Here is a 24,873-nt window from a genome sequence, read left to right on the forward strand (position 1 = left end):
GCGTGGGCGGGGCGTGGGCGGGGCTCCCGGTCTCAGCCAAAAGCGCCTCCTCCTCCTCCTCCTCCCCGTCTCCTTCTTCTCCTCCTCCTCGGCAGCATGGCGCTCTCCGCCGATCCCTGCTTCCAGCGGCTGGCCGAGTGGCACCGGGCCCACGCCGGGCAGCTGGTGCTGCGGAAGCTTTTCGAGGCCGACCCCGAGCGCTTCCACAAGTTCAGGTGGGCGCCCGCCCTCCCTCCCTCCTGCAACCGGGAGCCTCGCAGGCCGCCCGCCGAGCCCGCCCCGCCGGCTGAGCAAGGCCGCGGGGGCGGCTGCGCCCGGCTGCCTCGCGGGGAAGCTTTGGGCAAACGGACGGCGCCCTCCCCGGGCGGCCTGAACGGAGGGGCGGGGGTGCAGCGCCCGGGCTTTAAAGGGGAGGGGGCGGCTTCTACCCAGCCGGGGGCTGGAGGGCTTTTTCCCGAAAGGGGCTCGGGAGATTTACGGCCGGCTGAGGCGTTAGAGCAGCGGTCGGCGACCTTGGCCCTTTTATGGCTCGTGGACTTCAACTCCCAGAATTCCTGAGCCAGCATGCTCTCCCTTTGCTCTCGGGAATTCTGGGAGTTGAAGTCCACGAGCCATAAAAGCCCCTGCGCTAGAGGTCAGGCCTGGAGCTGCTTTTCGGCGGGCGGAGAGATGCAGCTGGAGAAGCGCGGCCCGCGCGGTGGCCGTTTACGGCTTCTGCTCCGGCGCTTCCGCCTGTTGCCTCTTTGAATGCGGCTGGAAATTAGACGTTCGGGCTGCGAATCGGCAGTTGCTCGCAGACGTAGGTTTTTCACGCGCAGGAGTATGTGTATCTGGCCGTCTTTACTTCCTCCCGCAGAGTTGTTGCAGCTGCGGTTGGCTTTGCACAAGCTCCTAAACCAGGATGATGAAAGGCCCTGTGGCTGCATTAGCTTAGTCCAGGGGTCGGCAACCTCGGCTCTTTTATGACTCGTGGACTTCAACTCCCAGAATTCCTGAGCCAGCTATGCTGGCTCAGGAATTCTGGGAGTTGAAGTCCACGAGTCATAAAAGAGCCGAGGTTGCCGACCCCTGGCTTAGTCTGTTCTACTCGATCAGTGTCAATCCGGATTGGGGGTGACACTTGCCTATTGCATAAACCCAACACATTTCAAAGAATGGTGCAAAGCTAGAAACGGGGACTGTTTGCCAATCAGCATTCAGAAATTGTGTGAATGTGCTTCATCCTTTTGCTATGTCAAAATACCTAATGAATTCTCTCCTTGGACTTGAAACAGCTCTGAGCTTTGATTATTTAATAAAGGTAAAGGTTCCCCCGCACATGCGTGCTAGTCGTTTCCGACTCTGGGGCCGGTGCTCATCTCCGTTTCAAAGCCGAAGAGCCAGCGCTTGTCCGAGGACGTCTCCGTGGTCATGTGGCCGGCATGACTAGACGCCAAAGGCACATGGAATGCTGTTACCTTCCCCCTGTAGTGGTCCCTATTTTTCTACTTGCATTTTTACGTGCTTTCGAACTGCTAGGTTGGCAGAAGCTGGGACGAGTAACAGGCGCTCACTCTGTTACGCGGCACTCGGGATTCGACCCGCCAAACTGCCGATCTTCTAATCGACAAGCTCAGCGTCCTAACCCACTGAGCATAAAAACACCCAAAGCAATACTTTTGCTTTCCTGTTAGTGTGGTAATGAAATTTGCAGCAGATGGCATAATAGTCTTATTGCTTCTTGAAAAAAATGATTTTGTATTCATCCTGAAATGTTAACCTTTTTACTGAAATTTAGGAATGTTGGGGAGATGAAGACTGGGCTTTGAGGGTTTCTGTGATGCAAAATGCAAAGAATCAGAAATGTGAGCAATTGTTTCTAAGAAAAAAATTGGTTTCTATGGATTTTTAAAACTGATAAGTAGTATGTTTGCAAATAATGAGTGGAAAATATTTAAGGGATCTTCTTTTTCTTAAATGTCCATTTAAGAGATCCTGAGACTATTAACTGAGGACCATGAACCTCCTTCAGAATTGTTTAATTTGAAGAAAAGGATTGTGTGCAGACCACCACTTTTTATTTACTTAAAGCCTGTGTCCTGACAGGTTGCAGAGAAGTTGCATTAGTGCTGGGATGCCATTTTTGCAAGTTCTGGTTTTGGTGCAATTATTCTGATTCTTCCCTTGGTGGGTGAGCTTCCCACTTGAGCTTAACTTCCTATTTTGAAGGTGTGGAGGGCACAGAGATTTCCCTGGGTGTCTGTCCCCTGCTGCGCAGAGGCCTAGCATTGGGGCTGTCCTGCTGCTGGTGGGGAGACCGGAAATGGGCAGCAAGCCAGGTTTAAGGGCGGAAGTGAGCCCCCCCCCCAAAGCATTAGCAAAAATAAAAAGTTGGTAGGTGGGATGTGTCATGCAGATAGAGGAACTGCCAGTAGTGTGCTTTCAGAGGCTGTGGCGGAGGGATGTTGAATATTTTTGGCATGTTGCAAGGACTCCTGCTACAATTTTATGAGTTTCTCACCTCAACCCAGCAGTTGTATGGTGGGGGTTCTGGGGATTGGAAGACCGAATGCACATTTTGGGGGCAGTCCATGGAAAGGTGGGCAAGAGATTCAGCTCTCATTTGCTGGTTTGTGCTAGAGTTTCCTGGCAGTCTTCGGTTACCTAAGTTCCAAAATGACTTTCAAAATTTTAAGAGAATCGGGAAGTAGCTATTTCACTTCTTCAAAGTGTTTTCCGCTTGTGGAGAGAGTTATTCTGCCTTATCTATCCAAAGGGTCAGCTTGTTGTAGTGTTAAGGCACCAGGCTAGAAACCCGGAAGTTCTCACCCTAACTTAGGCTCAGAGCCAGCTTGGGTGACCTTGAAAACTGCCAGAAGAAGCCAGCAAGGGCAAAGCACTTTCAAAACCCTTGTGCCAGAAAACTGCAGGCAATCAACATGACCCAAAGGCACACATGCACACAGAAAACGTCCACCCATCCAGAAAATCTGGATTCTCGTGTTCTCAATGAAATATATCTTTGATGGTTTAACTGAATGTTTTCATGAAATGCTTTGACTCCTTGAGTGGAGGTCCAAATGTCTTGGTGAGGTATAAATAAAGCATTTTCTAAAATGCCCCTTCTTTGGTCCAGTCATCGGAGAGTTTCTTCTTTGACTGATCTGATACATTTAAGGAAATAGCCACAAAATAAAATTAGGAGGAAATGAGTATCCACTTTTTACAGACACTCCATTTCATATGATTTCCTAATGAAAGACGGTCCCTTGGAAATGCATTAGAACAGGGATCTTCAAACCTGGCCCTTTTATGACTTGTGGACTTCAACTCCCAGAATTCCTTAGCCAGGCACTTTTGATGCAATAAAGAACACACCTTTTCCTTCATACTATTTTTCTTTACTTTCCTCTTTTTTATATTCCAAATTCTCAAAATGGCTCACCTAATAAAGTGATGTATTACTATACTAATACTATGCTACACTATACTATACTATTATACTAATACTAATGCCATGTTAATATTATACATCATATGTTGGTTTATTATAAAGTGGTTTCTAAAATTGTTAACTTTATAGTATTGTAGGTATGCATGTCAGCCAAATCTCAAATCCTGGCCTTCTAGTAACCTTGCATCCCTTAACATTACCTATTCTTTGACCCAAAAAAGCAAGAGGCTGCAAAATACAGTTTCAAATCTGGCAGGCCTGAACCTCCCCTCTCTTTAGCATCACATGTTCAACTCTTAGTTTTGTCCCTTGCCAGATAAATATGGATATCTTTTTCTGCCATTGTTTGAAGGATAAATTCGAAGTTAAAACCAATATTGTTAGAAATAGCATTCTTGGTAATACAATACATACATTTTTTATTACAGATATTCTCCCCATCAAAAATAGCTGTAGCCACTCTCATCTTAAAGTGACTCTTTAAATTTCATTCCACTTTTTAAAACAATTATTTTGGTAAAGCATGCAATTCGTATTTGTCAGGGTATCCCCTTAAAACCTGCTTTATTCATCAGTTCTACTGTAATTGATCATGTTTTTATTAAAAAAAGTTCTCTCTTGTTAATCTTAAATCCAGTTAGAACACCTAATTCTTTGTTTTTTTCATTGGTAATTCTACCTTTTTCAGTGGGTCCTCCAGTATCCATTGCACAATAAGAGTATTGCAAATGCTCTTAATTTAAATATATCCTTTTTAATTTTAATCCCTTTATCCTTCTTGTTTTCTTATATCCTTATTCAGAACTTCTACAGCTAATATGAATAAAAATGGGATAGAAAGTATCCTTGTTTCTTTTCCTTCTGAATGAATAGGTATATCAGGTCACCATTAACAATAATCTGTTCATTTTGTAGTGTATATATTGATTTAATCCACTTTACAAAGCTCACCAAAATCCATACTTTCCAATGCTTTATGTAGAAATGGACAACTGAGTTTATCAAAAGCTTTTTCTGTATCTAAAAAAAGTCTTTTGAATAAAAACCCACCTTGGTCTTGATGACTTCTTGAAGAATTATCTTGAGTCTGTAGCCAATATATATATACGGTATGTAAATATCCTACACTCACCATTTGATAATGATATTGGTCTATAGTTTTTGGTCAAGGTTGGGTCTTGTCCCTCTTTAGGTATTAGAGCGACATTGGCGTGTTTCAATGATTCTAGTATCTCATTGCCTTGTAAAATATTCATTGTATTCTGGAGGTGTTGTGATCACTCATCTTCTAACCATTGTAATAAACCCCCAGGAGACTGTTTGGCCCAGATGCTTTCCCTAATTTGATTATTTTTATAACTTGTGAGGTTTCCATCACTCTGACTGGTCCATTCATAAGTTCTCTTTGCATGTCAGCAAGACGTAAGTACTGGGCTGCACTTTCTAAAGCTATATTCCAGCTATTATGGCAGGAATGTCACCAGATGGGGGAATCTGGGATCACAGCTATTTTACTGGTTATATTTTTAATAAAGCAACAAAAAAGGTGTCAAAGTGCTACTGCCCCATTTTTTAGGTTTCTACCTTTTGCTAGGTTTCCCATGGATGCTGATAGGTGTGAGTAGCTTGAAGTCCAGTTAGATCTTGGAAGGAGAATGACAAGCTGTGCGAGGTCAGTGTCTTTGGGGTCCTCACCTTGGTAACAAAGGCACAAGATTCCCAGTGAATCCTGTTCCTTTTTGATACTCTGCATTTTCTTGTCTTTCTTCAAGTGAAGGCAAAAATTCCTCAGTAGTGAAGGAAGACAAGTTGCCTCTGATTTTTCAGTGTGCCTGTGGCATACATGACATGCGTATTTTTCTCTGGGTTCCTGGTTTCTTGGAGGGTGCATGGGAAAATGATCATGAGGAGAAAGCATGGGGGGGGTGTTAAACTTTCCACAGACAGAGGAATAACATTTGGGATTTGGTTAATTCTGGGACTCCTTTGTATTCCTTGCTATTTCTATGATTCCAGGTCCCGTTCTGTTTTGCCTGCAACAGAAAATCGCATGTCTCCTACACAGGAGAATATTTGTAGCTTCTGGCTGAAATGAGGGGTCCTTGGTGCTCCTTGAGCTTGCTTGTTTTCTTGCAGACGTTTCGTTACCCAAATCAGGTAGCATCATCAGTGCTAGTAAGGAGTGCAGTTTGCACTGATGATGATTAGCACTGATGATGTTACCTAGTTTGGGTAATGAAACATCTGCAGGTAAACAAGCGAACTCAAAGAGCACCAAAGATCCCGCATCTCTCCTACCCTTCCGGGGCGTGGATGCATTAAAGTGTATGCAAGTCGCCTTCCTTATTGCCCCAGGCTTTTAATTGTTCTGCCCTCTCGTAAGAACCTGCCTTGCCCTTTGGAAATTTGGAATGATGACTTCACCCATGTTTCCCTTCAGGGATGTTTTAGAGGTACCTCAGCTGGGTGCCTTTATTTCTTGATTTGGGAAAAGGAACTGTTGAGTTAGTTAATTCCTAATGTTGGTTCTTCTTTTCTTATGGACTGACACATGGGGATATTCCCTGAAAAACTGGCTTGCTTAAAAATAATTTGTACAACAACAAAATGTACTTATTTACTATCATTTGTCTGCTGCCTCTTATGCTCCTACTTGGATTGTTAGGATTTCCCTTCATTACGTACCTATTTCAGATAAGGCAAGTGGTAGGATGTTCCTTTATGTAATGGAGTTGCTTGCTCTCTTGCAGTGTGACCCTGAAGACAGAGCATGGGGACATCTTGGTGGACTATTCAAAGAATCTTGTTACAGAAGAAGTTATGAAGTTGCTGCTGGAACTGGTAATTTAATTTATTTCTAGGTTTTCTGTCATGTTGGGCTTTAGCTGCTCCTCTTTATAAAGCCCTAGATCCGTGGTGGCGAGCCAATGGCACGGGTGCCAAAGGTGGCACTCAGAGCCCTCTCTGTGGGCATGCGTGCCGTCGCCCCAGTCCTAGGCCTTCAGCTGGGTTTTATAAAACCTTTTCACTTTAGGCCTCCACCACCGTGTGCAAGAAAAAAAAGGTTCAATCAATCAATTTCAACTTCTCACAGGAAAAAAAAAGATCTCGCAAAGTTGGAATTTTTATTATTTATTTACCGTATTTTATTTTAATTCCATTTATATCCCGCCCTTCTCCGAAGACTCAGGGCGGCTTACAAGCTTAGCAGTAGCCTTCATTCTATGTATATGCCTGCTTATTAGGGGCTTTCACACCCCCCCCAAGCGGCATTATTACAAAGTCAGCTTAATTGCCCCCAACAATCTGGGTCCTCATTTTACCTACCTCGGTAGGATGGAAGGCTTTTTAGTCCCACCCAGTCTGCCGTTACCACGGCAGCCACATCCACCCAAAGGGCCACGCCCACCCGGCACCCGATGATACATAAGTGGGTTTTGGGTTGCAGTTTGGGCACTCGGTCTCTAAAAGGTTCGCTGTCACTGCCCTAGATATACCAACTTGCCTCCACTAACCCACTTGCCCAGAACATAGGAAGTGTTTTGGGGGGTTAACATGACTTTCCTAAGAGATGTTTTACTTTTACTTTTCCTGGACACGGACAAGGATTGGTTGATTTCCCTCAGTCGGGGATGTCAGATTTCTGCCATGAGCAGTTCAGGGCCCTCCTTTTGACTAGGAGTCAGTGATATGCCCAATCCTAATTTAAATAAAATAAGCAGAAAAGGACTCTGGCATTAACGTACCGCCTTCCTGATGACCAGCCATGGTGATGGGTTGGACAGGCACCTGGGATACCCAGGTTCCAGCCCGCATTCCATCGTGGAAACTCACGGGGTGACTTTGGGCCAGTTTTTCAGCCTAGCCCCACCTGACAGGGATGTTGTTATGGGAGTCAATGAGATAGGACTCGTTTGAGCTCCTAGACCCAGGGGTAGGCAACCTCGGCTCTTTTATGACTCATGGACTTCAACTCCCAGAATTCCTGAGCCAGCTGGCTCAGGAATTCTGGGAGTTGAAGTCCATGAGTCATAAAAGAGCCGAGGTTGCCTACCCCTGTCCTAGACAAAAGGTCAGCTCAACTACCTAGAGATCATTGGCTATGTATGGAAAATGGATCAGCTGTTTGTCTGATTTATGCTGGAGGATTTGAAAAACCAGCTATTTCCTATACTAAATAGCTCCTTTGACTTTCAGGCCAAATCAAGAGGTGTTGAAAAAGCTAGAGAGCAAATGTTCACTGGAGAAAAAATCAACTTCACTGAGGTATGAGCTGATTTTATCCTTGATCTGAAGGTTCTTCATGCTTGTGAAATAGTAACCCTTGAATGGCTTCAGGCTAGAAGGGTGTGCCACAATTTGGTTGCTTTTATCAGTCCATTAGATCAGGGAATGTTGATTGTTTTTAAGGATTAATAGCTGCAAGCATCTGGATTGGAACCATTTTGGATTCTTAAATAGCGCAGAAAAATAATTTGAGAGGGCTGGGTAGATACCTTGAGATATGATCTCCTGGTGGGGAAAGTAGGAAATGGGTGTCTAGCATCACTGGATATTTTGACCCAAGGCTCAAGATACAAATACAAATGTGTGGAAAAAATGGAAGATAACTCCTCAAACCGAACGGCAAAGGCCAAATTTGGGGAAGGGGAGAGCTGGCAAAAATAAGGAGGTGTTTGGAAATAGGCCAGATGTGTCCAGCCGCTGCACAGAAAATGTCCTGCCCTGGCTGCCGGCCACTGCTTTGTTGCGAGCCCCTTTCCTTCTGACCCAGAGAAGAAGTAGCGCATGCGTGCACACAAGCAGGCCCAGGGGCAATGTGGTGCTTGGCTACACAAGGGAGACTGCAGCCTGCTGTGCCTGTTGGAAGTAGGGGAGGTGGAAAGAACGCAAAATCCCACCTCTTCCCTGCCCTGCCCTGTTGTGAATGTCCTGTGAGCCTCTCAAAGCTGGGTCTGGAGACGAGCCTCCCCATGACATTCAGGCGGTATAATATTCCCGCCTTTTTCTTCCACTCCAGTTTGGAAGGAGCACTAGTAGGATAAGGGATCAGGTCAAGAGGCAGCTTTATTAAGAGGGTATTCTCCAATTCAGAACGCCAAGCTGAGGGGAATAGCCAACACTTTAGAAGATAGGCTCAAGATCCAGAAGGATCTTGACGGTATTGGGTCCTAGCCAACAAAATGCAATTCAGTGGTGAGAAGTTTTTTAGGCAAGAAAAACCAAATGCATAATAGATACAGAATAAGTGGTACCTGGCTCAATAGCAGTAACAGTGAGAGGGATTGTGGAGTCCTAGGGGAACTCCTCTTAAATTTGAACCAGCCATGTGCTGCAGCCACCAAAAAAGCCAATGAGGCCCTCAGTTGCATTAACAGAGGGATATAATCAAGAACATGTGAAGTGTTAGTACTGCTTTATAATGCTTTGGTAAGACCGCACTTGGAATACTGTGTTCATTTCTGGTCACCATGATAACAAAAACAATGTTGGAGACTCTGAGAAGAGCAACAAAGATGATTAGGGAGTCTGAAGGCTGAAACATATGAAGAACGGTTGCAGGAACCGGGTATGTCTAGTCTAACACAGAGAAGGACTAAGGCTGACATGATAGCAATCTTCCTATATTTGAGGGGCTGTCACAGAGAAGAGTGGATCAACCTATTTCCAAAGCACCTGAGGGCAGGACAAGAAGTAACGGGTGGAAATTTATCCAGGAGAGAACCAGCCTAGAAATGAGAAATTTCCTGATAGAACAATTACTCAGTGGAACAGCTTGCCTCCAGAGGTTGTGGGTGCTCCATCATTGGAGCTTTTCAAGGAGAGATTGGACAGCCGTTTGTCCAGGATGGCATAAAATCTCTTGCCTTGTGCAGGTGCTGGATTAGACGATCTCCAAGGTCCCTTCTGGCTTGGTTATTCTGCATGCTCTTCTGTTCCAGGCAGGGCCACTTCGGTTTCCATTTGGATATTAAATTGAGCAAGCTCCCCAAATCCTGCCTTTTTGTGCCTCATTCAGAGAAGAACAACCTTCTTGGGGCCAGGGGCCATTTTCTTCTCAAATGCAGAGACCACAAATAATGCAGTGGTCAGATCAGCAGAGGAAATAACATTTATGATCTGGTTTTGGCGGCTTGAGATCAAAAGTAAATAGCTACATTACACACACATTATAAGGACTTACTGCAACTATTTTTATTCTTATTTTATTTTTATTAAAATAAATGCTGCCTATCTCCCTTACAAGCTGACTGGGCAGCTTATAAATTATATATGAATTACTTACATAACAAATAAAAAAAATCTGCCCACTGATTTTGACAATGTCATCTGAGCAGTATTGTGTAGTTTTGATAGTTAAAAGTCCTGAAAAGATGATTATGAAATGTGCTGCGCACTTGTTACAAAACACTTTGCTTCTGCAAAGCCAAATGACCCGGTGCTCTTTGGGGAGGGCGTAGGGCAGCTTAAAATACATCTCAGAGGAATTACATGAGCAAAGTAAGTTCCTCAGTTGTGGCAGAGGCATCAGCTGAGGTTCCTTTTCTAGAACTCTCGGGTTATGTTCATTACTTGGTTGCGTAAAGCCTACACAAAAGTAAAACCAATATTTAAATAGTTTCTGAAGGATCTCCAGTAACCTAGACTTCTTCCAACGGGGAGTCTCCAGGTTTGTGGACCAAAATGTGCAGATGATGGGATACGCTCCCCATGAGGTTCAGATTATTAATGGCTTGGTGGTGAAAGTAAACATTGCTGGCTGACTGCTAAGGACAAGCTGCCTGCAGGCCTGGTCTCTTAGCCTATGCATTAAGGTGAGAGAACTATGTTAGCAGAATCTTAGTAAAATGCTTTTTACTAAGTTTTCTAAAACATTTGCATTTGGTTTGGAAAAGCCTAGTAAGACTTTATAGAGAGAGGTTATTAACCTTCATGCAGCCATAGTTCTCCGAGCTAGCTTAGGGTGCTGCAAGTACCTGATTGCCTGGAGAAAATCTGGCCAAGTCTAGTGGCTGGCATTCCCTCCTGCCCGTTCAGTTTGTCACAATTTCCAGACACTGACACAACACTCATACCTGGTGCAGTGCGAGGTGACGTAAGTGTGACCTCGTGAGAGCCTCAAGAGAACGCTTGCTCAGGCCCCGGTCACGGCAACCGGCCAAAGGGACCGGGGCTTCCTCTGTGGCGGCTGCGATCCTGTGCAGCCCATTCCCTCAATGTTTGGTATCCCAGAAAGCTATGATAGGCTCTGATCTGAGCTACATTACATTTATATTCTTTAATTGATTGATTGTTGTATGTTTGTGTTGTGAACTGCTGAAAATCAAGTAATTAGGGCAGTATAAAATGCTGAAAATAAACCAAGTGTCCTGCCTGCCTTTAGAGAAAACAGGCAAGCGGCTCTCTCTGGGGCAGTCGCAGGATGCTGTAGGAGGAACCAGGCCAAGCAGGCTCCAAATCTTTCCTAAGGGGATTGTGGGAATGGCATCTTAGGAAAGCGAGAGGAAGAGGATTAGTCTTTGCTTACATTGGTTTTTAGATCAACCACTGCTCGGCGCGAATGCCCAGCAGAGTGGCGTTTGTGCTGTGGTCTCTCTTGGGTAGCCCTGAACTTCCTTTCACTCTCCTCTCCTCCTCATTTCTTGGTGCAGAACCGAGCTGTGCTCCACGTTGCTCTCCGGAATCGCTCAAATGCTCCAATCTTCGTTGAAGGCAAAGATGTTGTTCCGGAAGTAAACCAAGTATTGGAGAAGATGAAGAATTTCTGTCAGGTATAAAGCATTTCCTGTCATTAACTGAGGACTATCTCTATGACCGTATACTGGTAGCATTCTGCGATAACATATTACATAGACAGGGACTCCCTGACTTAGGGCCACAATTGGGACTGGAATCTCGGTCACAAGGTAAAATGGTTAAGGGAGATGTCATGTGGCCACTTTGCTTAATGACCACAATCCCCGCTGCCATTGTTGAGCGAGAATTGATGGTTAAGCAGACGGAGTCCCAGAGGGTGGCAGAGGCCTTGGAGGCTTAGCGCAGGCCACACACAGGTTTGTGCCTGCTGCAGTGTGAGCTGAGCACAAGACCAAGGAAAGAAGCCTCAGCTACCTCAGCTTGGCCCAGCAGCACAGCAAAAAGGCAGGGAAGCACCAGACACCCAGAAAGCTCCAGTGGCTGCTCCCCCCCCTCCGAAGCCCAGCCCAACCTTCCCCATTCATTTGGTCCTGCTGCTGACAAGCCTTGCCCACCACGGCCCTCTGCAAGGCAGCTGCTGGCCAGGCCAGGCTTCTCCATGAGGCCTGCTCTCGCACTGTTCTTGCAAGCCTCTGGCCGGCTTCCAAACCTTCTGAGAAGGCTACACATGATGGTCCTCCCTGTGCCCAAGAAGCAAACCGTGGGGCTTTATGAAAGGGCTGTTGTCTTCTTTCTTGCAGAAAGTCCGTAGTGGTGACTGGAAAGGCTATACTGGAAAAGCCATCACGGATGTGGTCAACATTGGCATTGGTGGCTCTGACTTGGTGAGTGAGTCTCCACAGCATCTGCCTCTGCCTGTACGGGAGTATAGCAATGTTCAAGGCTTGTCCTCTTCACGCAGGGGCCCCTCATGGTGACTGAAGCCCTGAAGCCTTATTCCAAGGGAGGCCCACGTGTTTGGTTTGTGTCCAACATTGATGGCACTCACATGGCCAAAACTCTTGCGGAGCTGAATCCCGAGACCGTGCTCTTCATCATTGCCTCCAAGGTACGTCTTGCTCTGGGGAAGGGGCGCTTTCCCCCATTCTTTCAGCAGTAGTAGAGGTGAGGCCGTCTCTGCATTTCTTGGCAACCTGGAAGGTGAGTCCTGCTGCAGCAGCTCAGGGTCATTCAGGTGCTGAAAGAGATACAAAGTGTAGGTGAGTCTTAAGCATTCGTTTTTTCATACATGCAAAGACTAAGGCGGCATTAACAACTGGCTTGCTTCCTGTTTGATTTTCCAGGGTTGCCAGCTCAGTCATTAAACGGACATTTTTTGTGGTCTTTTGCACCAAATGCTGTTTTTTGGGTGAGCACAATATAGTGATTGGGATTGTCTGGGGCCATCCAGCCAGGGTCACTCCCTCTGTTGAGGGTGATGAGGATGAGACATCTTGTTCATCTTTGCTTCACCTTTGGTTCAAAACTGGATACAGGCACTCCGATATGAATGGTTGGATAAGCAGATCCAGTGGAGAAGATTGCTTACTAATCAGCTGTGTAATTATGTCATAAAATAGTCATTTCTCATTTAGTGGCTGCCTCATTTGGTGACCATTCACAAGTTCAACAGTAGTTTTTTAAAAAATCTGATCCATGCATGCACTTATAACCAATGTTCTGCATCTAACAACAACAAGGCATAGAGAGAGTAACACAAACATAGTTGCAAAAGAAAACCTGAACTTAGGGAATTGCAGTCGCTAAACAAGGAGAGGATGTAGTAGGCCAGTGGTTTGGCTAATGAGCAAGTCAGATTACCCAAAACTCATAAACAGCAGCCAAGTTGCATCCTTGAATGTGTCATAGACGGGAGAAAAGGCAATCCCCAATAATTCAGAGTTTTAAAATCAGAAAGGGACTATACACAAATACGCCTGGGGGCTTTTACCCCAATTGCATGAAGAGTTCTAAATGGACTGTCTCTTTCTCCAAGTAATAAGTATGTTTGCAGGTAATACAGTTAAATGTTGAATTAAGTCAAAAGAACTAAAAATGTGCAAAATGGTATTTAAACAGGTTGAAGCAGAACCGCTAAAGATTCGGAGGCCGTTGATTTGGAGTTCTGTTGTGTTTGTCATTCCTGTGACTGACAGAACCTGGAGGAAATAGCGACAGTGCAAGATCATCCTGTGCATGAGTGTTGCGATTTATGCAGAACACAGAGTTTAGCTTTTCTTTCTGTAGAATCTGGGTTGTCTTCTTTACAGGCCTTGGCGATGAAGTGCTTAAAGAGAACTTATTTGGCCCGTTCACAAAGATGCTTCATCTGTTAGTGCTAACCTGATTAAAAACTAAGCTGTTGTCTGTCCTCCCTCTGCGACCGGTCAGGTTACCAAGATTTTAAACCTCGCTCTCTGCAGCTGCTGCACAACTGATTCTGTCCCAAGAAATATTGAGGGGCTGCAGCGGTTCCATTTGAGGGAAGCTCCTCCCTGGCCTTCGTTGCACCAAGCGCCAAGTCTCCCTCGGCAGGTGACCCGGCCATTTTTTTATTTTTTTATTTTTTTATTTTTTACTCTTTCTTCTCTCTTGGTTCCTAGACATTTACCACTCAAGAAACAATCACGAATGCCGAAACTGCTAAAGAATGGTTCCTTCAAGCTGCTAAAGATGTAAGTAGAGGTTTATTATTTTATTTTATTATTTTATACTTTATTTTATTATTATTATTATTATTATTATTATTATTATTATTATTTCATTTTTAAATTTATGTGCTGCCCATTAGCTATCCAAATTGACTTTGGGTGGCTTTGTTTTTTCCCATTATATCCCAACCCAGTCCTCTGAGTGGGTAACAAAAAGGTAAAATATATAATACGAAATGAGAAAAGTGAAATAACGTAACAAGGTATCATGAAGAGCTAAGAGCCAAAAGATGGTTTTCACTTGCTTCCAAATGCCAGCAGGATTAGAGCTCTCTGTCCTTCCAAAGTGAGATATGTGCCCCCTGATTGGTCTACACCCTGTGAGAAGTTGGGACCTCAACTGACCGTTTCTGGATGTTCAGTTTATCTTGGAGCATCCCATAATTTGCCTGGCTTTGTCTTTCTCTGAATGGTTTAAAGCAGGGGTCACCAACCCCGGTCCGTGGATCGGTACCGGGCAGCTGCATGCCAGCAACTGGTCCATACAAACAAGCAAAGCCCCATCTGCAGGATGCAGGCAGCACGCGAAACCAGGCCCCCTCCGGTCCACAGAAAAACCTCTTGCCACGGAACCGGTCCCTGTTGCCCCAAAGGTTTTGGGCCTCTGGTTTAAAGATAAGGAATAAGATAGGAGCCACCACTGCCAAAGTTCTGCCTGGTGCCATGCAAACAGTTTTTACTCTAAAGGTTTATGTATAGGCCCTTCTTTATCTTTAGAGGCACAATTTTTGAATTTTTCAAGGCTTTCATTTTGACTATTGTTGGTACTTTGGCATCCTGCCTGAGTGTCTATAGTCAAATCAACATGCCCCTCCCCCTTTGCTTCTCAAGCCAAAGTTGAGACTCTAACTGGACTCTAACTCTGCTTGATGGTGGAACCCCTATTAGTCCTAGTGAGATTAAACTTGGCAAAGGAGGGAATTTTGCTTGGAATGAAGCACACATTCCTGAAAGGGGCTTCTGCCTATCACGTTTCACCCAAGCTGTTCTATTAAATGTCTTGCAGCATTGTGGGGCCAGTTATGCTGCAAGAGAACATGAGGCCACTTTGGCAACTCGGAGGCTTTTCTTTGGACTGTGTCCAGAGAGAGAGACGGTCTATGAATAGACTTGCTCAAGTTGTTCCTTCTGTTCACCAGTAGCTTCTCTACTATCTTTATCCTATCAGGCTGTCTTTGGTAAAAAAAAGACCGTTTTTTTAAGTGCAGAGGATCCAGTGAGGATCCATTAATGAGTTTCTGGGATGGGACTGTAACATAGAGTGATCCAAGAGCACCCTTAGGTGAAGTAGTCCAGCTGAAGGCGTAAAGGATATAGCTTCCAGATTGCATTCAGAACAGGAGTGGTATTATTGGGGTGTCCGTGCAATGGCAACCTAAAGACGCACACTTTCCAGCAAAGATTTTGCAGCCTTCCGGGTCGCCAATTGGCTCTGTTCCAAAATGCACAATACATGCTGGGAACTGGGAAGGCCCAGCAGATGGATTGGCTGGCAACCTGTGACTGTGTCCAGCTTTCTGGAATCCCTCTGAACGGAAAAAGTGGAAGGATTTTTGATTCCCACACCAATCTGTAAATTGCCAAAGGACCCATAAATAGGAGCCGCAGGACAGTTGTGTTGCATCCAGGACAGTCCTCTTGCTTGTTCAGGACCTTTGCTTGCCTACCTTCACCCTTGGGCGAGTCAGTTCTAATCCCTTGCCCTCTTGTCTCTCATGCTGGTCTGCCTTCTGAGGATTTGCCTCTCCCGGGGGGCCTTCCTGCTCCCAGAAACTTTGGGCTGTTACAGTTCCGGTGGGAGTGGAGCACCCACTGCACGAAACCTGCATCTCTAATCCCCACACATATCATATTAATAGAATAGAATTCTGTATTGGCCAAGTGTGGTTGGACACGCAAGGAATTTGTCTCCGGTGCATTAAGCTCTCAGTGTACATAGAAGTAATAGTGATAATCATAAACAACATGAAAATACATTCATCATAAGATGCAACACTTAGTGATAGTCATAAAATACTAGCTAAGCAAACAACATAAATCATACTAGGATACTAAAAACAATATAAATTGTAAGATGCAAGCAACAAAGATAGTCATAAGAAGAGAAGGATAGATAATAGGAAAGATGAGTATCGTAGTAATACAGCTTTACTAAGTAGTTGACAGTGTTGTGCAATGCCCTCCTAATTCATTTGATTTAGACATCAGTGATCAATTTCTTAGGATCTCGGCTGCCTTTGTGGTATCTGAAGCAGAATATCTAGTTTCAGTCAGTTTTCTTCCATGTAGTATCAACCTTGTGAACTCTCAAGTTTCCTCCTTCCACTATTTATTCAAAATGGAAAATGATTTTGATGTATATAGGTGTAGGTATATACAGATGTATATAGCATGTGTATATGTGTGTTATGTATGTATATGGGCTGCCCTTGAAGATCACCCGGAGGCTTCAGCTGGTGCAGAGTGCGGCCGCGCGGGTAGTGATGGGAGCATCCCAGTACTCCCATATTACACCCCTCCTGCGTGAGCTGCATTGGCTACCGGTTGCCCGGGTGAGATTTAAGGTGCTGGTACTTACCTTTAAAGCCCTACATGGCTTAGGTCCGGGATATTTGCAGGACCGTCTGCTACCAGGGACAACTTCCCATCGCCCAGTGCGCTCACACAGAGAGGGCCTCCTCGGTACCGTCGGCCAGACAATGTCGGCTGGCGACCCCCAGGGGGAGGGCCTTCTCTCTGGGAGCGCCAGCCCTGTGGAATCAACTCCCCCTTGAGCTTCGGATGGCCCCGGACCTCCGGTCCTTTCGCCGCGACCTCAAGACGTTCCTTTTCCATCAGGCTGACCTGGATTGATGATGGGTTTTTAAATATGTTTTAATTTTTAATTTTTTAACTGTGTAGTTAATTTATTTTGGGGCTATTTAATTCTTTTTAAATTTTTGTATTGTTTTTTATTGTTGTTAGCCGCCCTGAGTCCTTCGGGAGATAGGGCGGCATATAAGTCCCAAAAATAAATAAATAAATAAAATAATAAGTACTTTTATGAAAGACAGGAAAAGTGCTTTATGGACTTTTTGCTCAAAATGAAAATGATGTGATGATTCCTAGATTAAAAAGGGCTGAACAGGTTCACTGAAGAAGCAAGTCTTGATGTGAGAGGAGTTACAATGAGTTTGTAACTGCTGTAAGAAAAATCAGAAATTGTTTCTTTAAATATTTTTCTTTTTCTTTCCTTATCTTCATTTTCTGTATTTTTTCATGTTCAACTTTTGTTTTAAAAATTTCTAGTAAATGTTATGTTTAAGAACTCGTAATGTTGCTCTGATTGTTTTGTTTTGTTTATTTGAAGCCTTCTGCTGTGGCCAAGCACTTTGCTGCCCTCTCTACCAATGGGGTGAGTACATCACATTTTTCAAATCTGCAGTTCACACCAGTATTTCACTAATAAGACATTTGGGGTTGACATTCCTAAGTCCCCATCGATAGATCAAATTACAGTGTGAAGCTTTACTAAAAATGCCCAAATATTGCTGGGAGCCTGTCGTGAGAGGGAGATGGGAAATGCAGCCTTACAAACCTCCATATGTGCTTTCTCTCTCTTCTCTTGATATTTCAGCCTAAAGTCAAAGACTTTGGAATTGACACTGCAAACATGTTTGAATTCTGGGATGTAAGTAAAATGTGTGTTATTTGGACAGTGAGTCCCTCTCCTCTCCAGCATCCTTTCGTAGCGCCTGCTTTGCCCCCTCCAGAAGCATGCAGTGGCATCCTTGTATTAAGCACAGGTCCTGAAATAGCAGTTGGAATACTGGTGTCAGAAGATCTGCCTCGCAGATCTATTCAAATCATTTTGGAATGAAACCAGCTTCCTCCCAGTGGATCCTGTCCTCTGGCAGCAGCGCTCCAAGATCCCAGACTTTTGCCAGCCCCCCCATCTCCTGGGCTGCGGCCTCTGTTGCAGGAGCAGCAAGGGATGAGGGGCAGAAGGGCAGGGCAGCTGCAGTTGCAGTTGAGCAGCCTGGAGCCTCCTGCTCCTCAGCTGTCCTGCCAGGGGCTCCTCAGTGGTCAGGCTAGGAGGTTGTTGCCCCCATTTTGGCTTAAACTGCTGCTGGGTAAAAAGAACTTTAATTGCTCTCAAGCCGGTCCAAAGATGCTATTATAAGCCATGACATTTGCCTGTGAAAGCTTGTCACTTGGGCCACGAAAGGTCACATCTTGTTGGAGACCTCAACCCTGAATTTCCCAAGTCTGGGAAGGGATTGGAGCACAATGGTTTTGGCAGTAAAGCTCTGGGGATATGTGGCAGAAGTGCAATCTTAATTGTAGGGCTAAGCATTTCAATGGGACCCCTTGACTGTCCCATGTGCACACCCCTGGGAAGTTTGCCCTGAGCAATCTGCCTTTTGGAGGAAGGCAGGAAGAATTAGACAGTTGCAGTACTTATTTTCCTGCTGGTTAATTTTAGTAACATATCAAGTATCCCACCTGACTTTCTTCTTCCCACGTATAGAACGGGTGCCAAAAATGCCCCCCCCTTCTCCATTCCATTGGGGATTCAGAAGTATTCTGCCAGAGGGAATGGAATTGGGGCTGCCGCTGATCAGTGGTCGGGTCAACTCCTGCCCATGCTCATCAGCGTAGCATCTGCCCTTCCCCATCTGGCTGTTCAGCATTTGGACAAGCATTTCTGCAGATTTCAATTGAGACATTGGCAGAACTCCCCCATTCCCAGGAGAGGGTGACAGCAGCAGGAAGGGTGGCCACAGGGTGCTTCTTCATGCATGATGAGAAGGGCTCTTACAGACTTCCATTTTCATTCCAATGCCTTGGATAAATGTACTCTGTTTCTCCTTCCACCCCTTTGCTTCGCAGTGGGTTGGTGGACGTTACTCGCTATGGTCGGCCATTGGCCTCTCCATTGCTCTGCATATTGGTATGTATCTGCTTCCCTGTCAACTGAATGTTCCATGGAGGGTGATTAAAGTTAGTTTAACTTAATAACTGACTGGTTCTTTCTTACACGGTGTCTCCCAAGGAAAGAAATTCTTTTAAAGCATCTGAGAAGGTTGTAGTATTCTATCAATCTTTTGTTCTTCCATGATTAACTGAATACTTTATCTGGCCAAGTGTGATTAGAAACACAAGGAATTTGTCAACGGCACCGAAGCTCTCAATGCACATGCAAAGCAGCATAATAATAAGGGGGGGGAGGAGGAGGAAGAAGAAATCAATACCAATAGTAATAGGAGCCCTTGGAGCAATAGCCAGCGAGTTGCCTAGATACATGGAACTTTTGAAATTATTAGACCTGAGTATTAGAAAAAAATCTGCCTTACTTGGAACTGCTTATATACTCGATGCTCTTAGGTCCTTGGTTACGACTTGGGCTATTAAAGTCCCAAACTGTGAATCAAATTGAAGATTAACCTTGTTGTTGTTGTTGTTGTTGTTGTTGTTAACAATAGCAATAATATCAATAAAATAAGTAGTAAAGAAGATAATGATAAATAATACTGCAATCACATGGGAAAATACACACAGAGATTAGACAGCTCTGTGAGAATTAAGTGTTCAGCAGAGTAATGGCACAAAGGAAAAATGGGTTGCCAGTTAATTTTCCATTAGTTGAGCTTAATTTTGCACCACTGGATCCTGTTAAGTCACTCTGATTTCTTGGAAGACATTTTCTTTTTCATGAGTGGAACTGTTGGATTGAAGGCAGCGAACCCAATGCAGAGTTAGCTCTTGTGCTAATTAAGCTTGGTGGGAGTTGTAGTCCAGCAAATCTTGGTGGTGACGGGTTATTGGAAGGTCTTCCCAGCTATATTGACAAACTATTGTGCCATGTTGACTTCCTGCCTTGGGCTTCTGGCTGCTGTGCAAAGACTTCGGAGTAGACTGCGAGCCGGCAAGGCCGGCCCACCTGCTCACCTGCAGCAGTTCGGAGGGCGTCATTTCTTCAGGGCTTCCTGTTTGGCCTTTCGGTGTATCTCCAGCCAGATACAGGAAGCTTCACTAGTTTCCTTCTCACACAAGGTTCTTATCCTTCAGTTGAGACAAAAAACGTTTAGTATAAAAATATAATTTTGAGAAAACAGATAAAGATGACCTAGAAATACCTTGGATTTATTGTTGTGAGAAGCGAGCAGTGATGGCGATAGTGAAAGGCTTTTAATTTGACCAATACAAGTGCAGCTTGGTAAGAGCCACGCTGTGCATTCACGATAGCCAGACCTGTGACCCCTGCAGAAGGTTCCTGCCTGGCTGGGTAGACGGTCTGGAGGGAGGTGGACAAAGAGTCCTTGTCAGGCAGAGGGAGGATCTTTTAGCCACAAGAATATTTACTCCAAAACCTCTTGAGAGCTATTTGGGCAGCAGAACCTAGCATTAGGCCTTGGACTTTAAAACCTGCACTCTTGAAATACAGCTTCTGTTCTTAATAATACAACTACTTTATTTAGGTTTTGACAATTTTGAGAAACTGCTTGCTGGAGCCCACTGGATGGTAAGTCCTTGAACCTTCTCTGGGATTGGGGGAAGTGGTTGACTGTGGTCTACATGCAGCCCTCAAGTTACCCTGCCAAAGTTCAGTGGCAAATGGCTGCCGACGATGCCCTCCCCTTGCAGGAGAGGATTCTGAGCTATTAAACCTAGGTTAGATTTCCCTCTGGCTAACATAGCCTTAGCTTTCAAAAAAAATAAAATGTTTTTCCTAGCACTGGGAATTGGGAAGCCCTAAAAATCTCTGTATTCCATTAGAGTTTTGTAGTGGGTCTTCTAGGGGTCCACCGTGTCCTATTAATCCAGTTTTGTTTTTATGCTGTCGCCTAAAAGGACAATCACTTCCGCTCAGCTCCCCTGGAGAAGAATGTCCCCGTGCTGCTGGCGATGTTGGGGATCTGGTACATCAACTGTTACGGTACAGAAACCCATGCGCTTCTGCCGTACGACCAGTACATGCACCGTTTTGCTGCTTACTTTCAGCAGGTGAGATGTCTTCTTTTTGTTCTCTAGGAGAAGGGGTCCTCACATGGGGTGGGGGCTATGCTTCCTGGAGGGCGGTCCTGAGCTTGGGGGGGGGCAATCTCGTTTGATTTGTTGGTGCATACATTGATGGGATGCCTGTGTTCCTGAGCAATATCTGACTCTCCTCACATGGTCTCAGTGCGTTTTCGCCATCTCTGGCCAGAATTTGGACTTATCCTTGTCCTTTCATGAGAGGAGCAAAGGCCTAAGTAAGCCTGGTGGTCTTCTGCTGTTCTTGATTAGGGGGATATGGAATCGAATGGGAAGTACATCACAAGGAAGGGCACCCGTGTGAACTATAATACTGGACCAATCGTGTGGGGCGAACCTGGAACCAATGGGCAACATGCCTTCTATCAGCTGATTCATCAAGGTATGGAAAAGGGGGTGGGGGTTTTAGCCAATTAAAGAAGGTTGGACTCCAGTCTGGAGCTGCTGTAGAAAAGCACCCATTTTGATGTGAGTTTCTCAGTGTCAAATGTTAGTTTGTGGGACCATTGAGTGAGTACAGACTAACATTTAAAATTCAAAGCTGTATGTTTTAACTGCACAGAACCTGTCTGCCAAGTTCTTGATGGCCAATCTAGTGGTGTGATGTTCTTTGTACAGCATTCATCAGTCATGGTGGGATGAGACTCTGGCCTCCAGATCTTGTTGAGATTCAGCTGGCCTCACCAGCAGACAAGCCTGACCGTGACCAGAGAGGGGATAAGGTGACTCGTAGGCTGGCAGTAGTTCCATGTCCCTGCTATTATAAAATGACTTTTTCCTCCATCTTTTTTGCAGGTACTCGCATGATCCCTTGTGACTTTCTGATCCCAGTCCAGACCCAGCATCCAATCAGAAATGGCCTGCATCACAAGGTAGAATGGCTTGCAACCCACTTTCCCCTTTGCTTAACTTCCTCTAGCCTTGTGCTGAGCTCCCTCCGGTTCCTATCTTGTTCTGAACGAGCAAGCTCCCTGCCCTAAATAAGTTCAAAGGAACAGTTAATGAGTCGCCTTCTGGAAATGATGCCAAATGTTGAGAAAGGGTGACCGATTGGTGGGGCTTAATGGACCCATCTCAAGTTGCAGACTTGGAAGAGTTGCTGGCTGCTGGGAAGGCAAAGCAAGGCAGGACGTGGATCCATGGAACAGACACTATTGTGACCCAAGAGCGTTCACGAGGTCACCTCAAGTTGTGTCAGATCGTAAACCTGATTTCTTGGGTCCTCCATCTGTACTGGCATTCTAGAATTTTAGCCAGAGAAAGATGAAAGGTTGAGAAATTAAAGCCAGAATATCCCATGTGAAAAGGTGCCTTTTGCCACAGAAGAACAGTGCTCCTCAATCCCATCAAACAGTGGTGGCGTAACAAGAGAAAAGATACAAATCTCTATAACTTCTGCCATATTTAAATTTCTTTACCTTTTCCAATGAGTCTATTTCTCCTGTTTTCAGGGAAAAGTATGCGACAGCTCAGCGTAGGGAGTTGCATGTTAGATTCGATGCTCTCCTAATTTCCTTCAGCTGGACTTGGTCGGGACAGATCTAGGCTTGGCCTTTTGGCATTTGCTTTGTTGCCCTGGTGGGCCCAGTGGGCGTCTTTTCTCCTCCACGGTGTTCGGGTGGTGATGTGGCTACCAACCTGGTAGCTGCTCTTCAGCAGAAGAGAAGCTGTTTGTCCTGGCCAGCTGCTTCGTAGGCCGGCTGCTCAACTTGCCATTCTGACTTCTGGCTTTTTCCTGCCAGATTCTTCTAGCCAACTTTCTCGCTCAAACCGAGGCATTAATGAAAGGGAAGACGACAGAGGAGGCCCGCAAGGAGTTGCAGGCTGCTGGACTGAGTGGAGAGACTCTGGAGAAGCTGCTTCCACATAAGGTACTTGGAGTCCAGGTTTCCTCAGATCTCAGTGGAAGCCCACTTACCGTCCCTTCCTTTTGTTCACTGATTTGGTCAATGAACGATGGATTGGATGGTCTCAAAGGGTGAGGGATCAAGACCTGTGCCCCAGGTGTGCCATAGGTCGATTTAGCCTGCTGCTGTTAATTAGGAGTTTGGGGTTTGTTCAGAGGACGAGCATTGTAATCCAGCTGGATAGACAACACAGCCTGAGTTTTGCAAGCTGTGTCATGCTCAGGACGCAAGGAATCATGTCTTTCTGTTCCAAAGAGGTTGCAACCACAAGTTTCTCTGTATGGGAAGGTGATAACATTGGGAACGCTTAGGAAGGGGGTTTACATTTACGAAGCCAATACTAAACTTTCTTGACTTCAGGATGTTTTTAGTATTGGGTGTTTTGGGGATGGAACAGAGAACTGTAATATTTTATAGCTAGCAGATAATCTCTGTTTCTTTCTTGAAAGGTCTTTGAAGGAAATCGCCCAACCAATTCCATTGTCTTTACTAAACTTACTCCATTCATTCTTGGAGCCTTAATTGGTAGGTTTTTCCTCTTCCATAATTTTGTTTCTTGACTTCAAGTATATTGTCTCAAAAGACTTATTATTAATACTGCTTTTGTTGAAAACAATCTCTTTCCAGCAATGTATGAACACAAGATCTTTGTTCAAGGAATTGTATGGGATATTAATAGCTATGACCAGTGGGGGTAAGTGTCCTGCCACATATAAATTACCAATACTGGTGGGGGGTTTTCCCCCCACTCACTAAGATGTATCATGACTTTCCTGGGAGTTAGAAGCTCCTTACTTAGTCAATTCGTTTTGTTTGGCTGCCCATCTTAAACAAGTGATTCTGGGCAATGAACAGTCATAAAATTGATTAATGTATTGCGTTCCTTACAAGGCAGGATGAATTTAGGCTGGCTGGCTTGGAGAAAAAGAATTGAATCTGGGCCCATTTCACAGGGCCTTAACTGGAGACCAGATGTGCCTTCATTGCAACACAAAAGTCATAGCCGTAAAACCTCTTTTTGGTACATTTTCTCTCAGTTCAGAGTTTAGCATATTGAATGACCCAGTCAACTTATAAGGCTTGGATTCAAATCTTTTCTCAACATTTGAGAAGTTAGTTTGGTAACATTTTACCATTTAATGTTTGCGTAGTCGTGGACTTGGTTTTCGTGCCGTAGACGTTTGTGACAATGTGCTAAGCCCTAAATTGTCGATTACAAGGCTCAGTGTTTGGATTCCCACTCCAAACGAAACACGTTTTACTGTGGTTTTGACACCAGGCCGCAGTTTCAGCCAGCTGCCCTCTCCGGCTGGGATTTCGGAACGATTGGGGACAGTGAGAATAGGAACCTGGTGCTGGTTTTAAAGCTTTCACTCTGGAGCCTGAATTTCCCCCCTCTCTCCCTTTCTTAAGTGTTGAGCTTGGAAAACAACTGGCAAAAAAAATTGAGCCTGAACTGGCATCTGATGCCCCAGTCACCTCCCACGATGGCTCAACTAACGGGCTGATCGCCTTCATCAAGAAGAACCGAGCCTGACCAGAACAGGCTGCCGGCCCGATGCCCAGATCTGTGTTGTAGCTGCTGCTTTCTTAGCCGCTTCCCAGTTCAGACTTCCCGCCAGTTCTGGCCTCGTCGTTCTTGGTGGTTAGCTTTATTGTATTGGAAGCAGTCTTTGCAAAGCGAATCTAGAAATTTGAATTAGTGACTGTTTCATGGCAACTGTGATGTGTAGAGCACCGCACTCCTCCTGTGTCAGTCCCCGTGCCCGGTCGGTCCTGCTGTGGAGGGGAGCAGCCTGTAGAGGGTGGTTAAACCCTTTCCGTGTTGTCTTGTGAAGACCCAGCCTGACCTGCACAGAAATAAACCAGAATTAATCATCACATTTCCCTTTCTGTTCTTCTTTATTTGAACTGTACATGGTCTTGTCGGTGTGCAGAGGGACTTAAGCATCCTGCGAACCTGCGGAGTTGGGTTTTTCATCCTCGGAAAAGAGGCTTCAAGCTACCTCGAGACTTGCAGGCCAGAGATCAGTGGTGGGGCCTCCGTATTGACCACCACTGGTTCTCTTTGATGGGTGTCTATTTCGACATCAGAAGTTATCACAAGGGGGAAAAAATCTGTTAGTTG

At 45.1% G+C, this 24,873-nt stretch overlaps 1 protein-coding gene across 1 annotated transcript; it reads left to right on the top strand.

Moving 5' to 3' along the window:
* The first annotated feature begins 70 nt into the window (after positions 1–70).
* On the top strand, positions 71–24,628 carry GPI (glucose-6-phosphate isomerase). The gene is made up of 18 exons (XM_083370184.1): positions 71–215; positions 6,184–6,274; positions 7,631–7,699; positions 11,086–11,205; positions 11,872–11,955; positions 12,033–12,179; positions 13,714–13,785; positions 17,171–17,215; positions 17,438–17,491; positions 18,694–18,754; positions 20,283–20,326; positions 20,656–20,808; positions 21,091–21,220; positions 21,634–21,710; positions 22,581–22,709; positions 23,195–23,270; positions 23,373–23,439; positions 24,159–24,628. Exons 1-18 carry the CDS (start codon positions 97–99, stop codon positions 24,280–24,282), a joined length of 1,662 nt encoding a protein of 553 aa, XP_083226310.1. The 5' UTR covers positions 71–96; the 3' UTR covers positions 24,283–24,628.
* The last annotated feature ends 245 nt before the right edge of the window (positions 24,629–24,873 follow it).

This window comes from Vipera ursinii (assembly GCF_947247035.1).
Source record: "Vipera ursinii genome assembly, chromosome: 10".
Classification (NCBI taxonomy): domain Eukaryota; kingdom Metazoa; phylum Chordata; class Lepidosauria; order Squamata; family Viperidae; genus Vipera; species Vipera ursinii.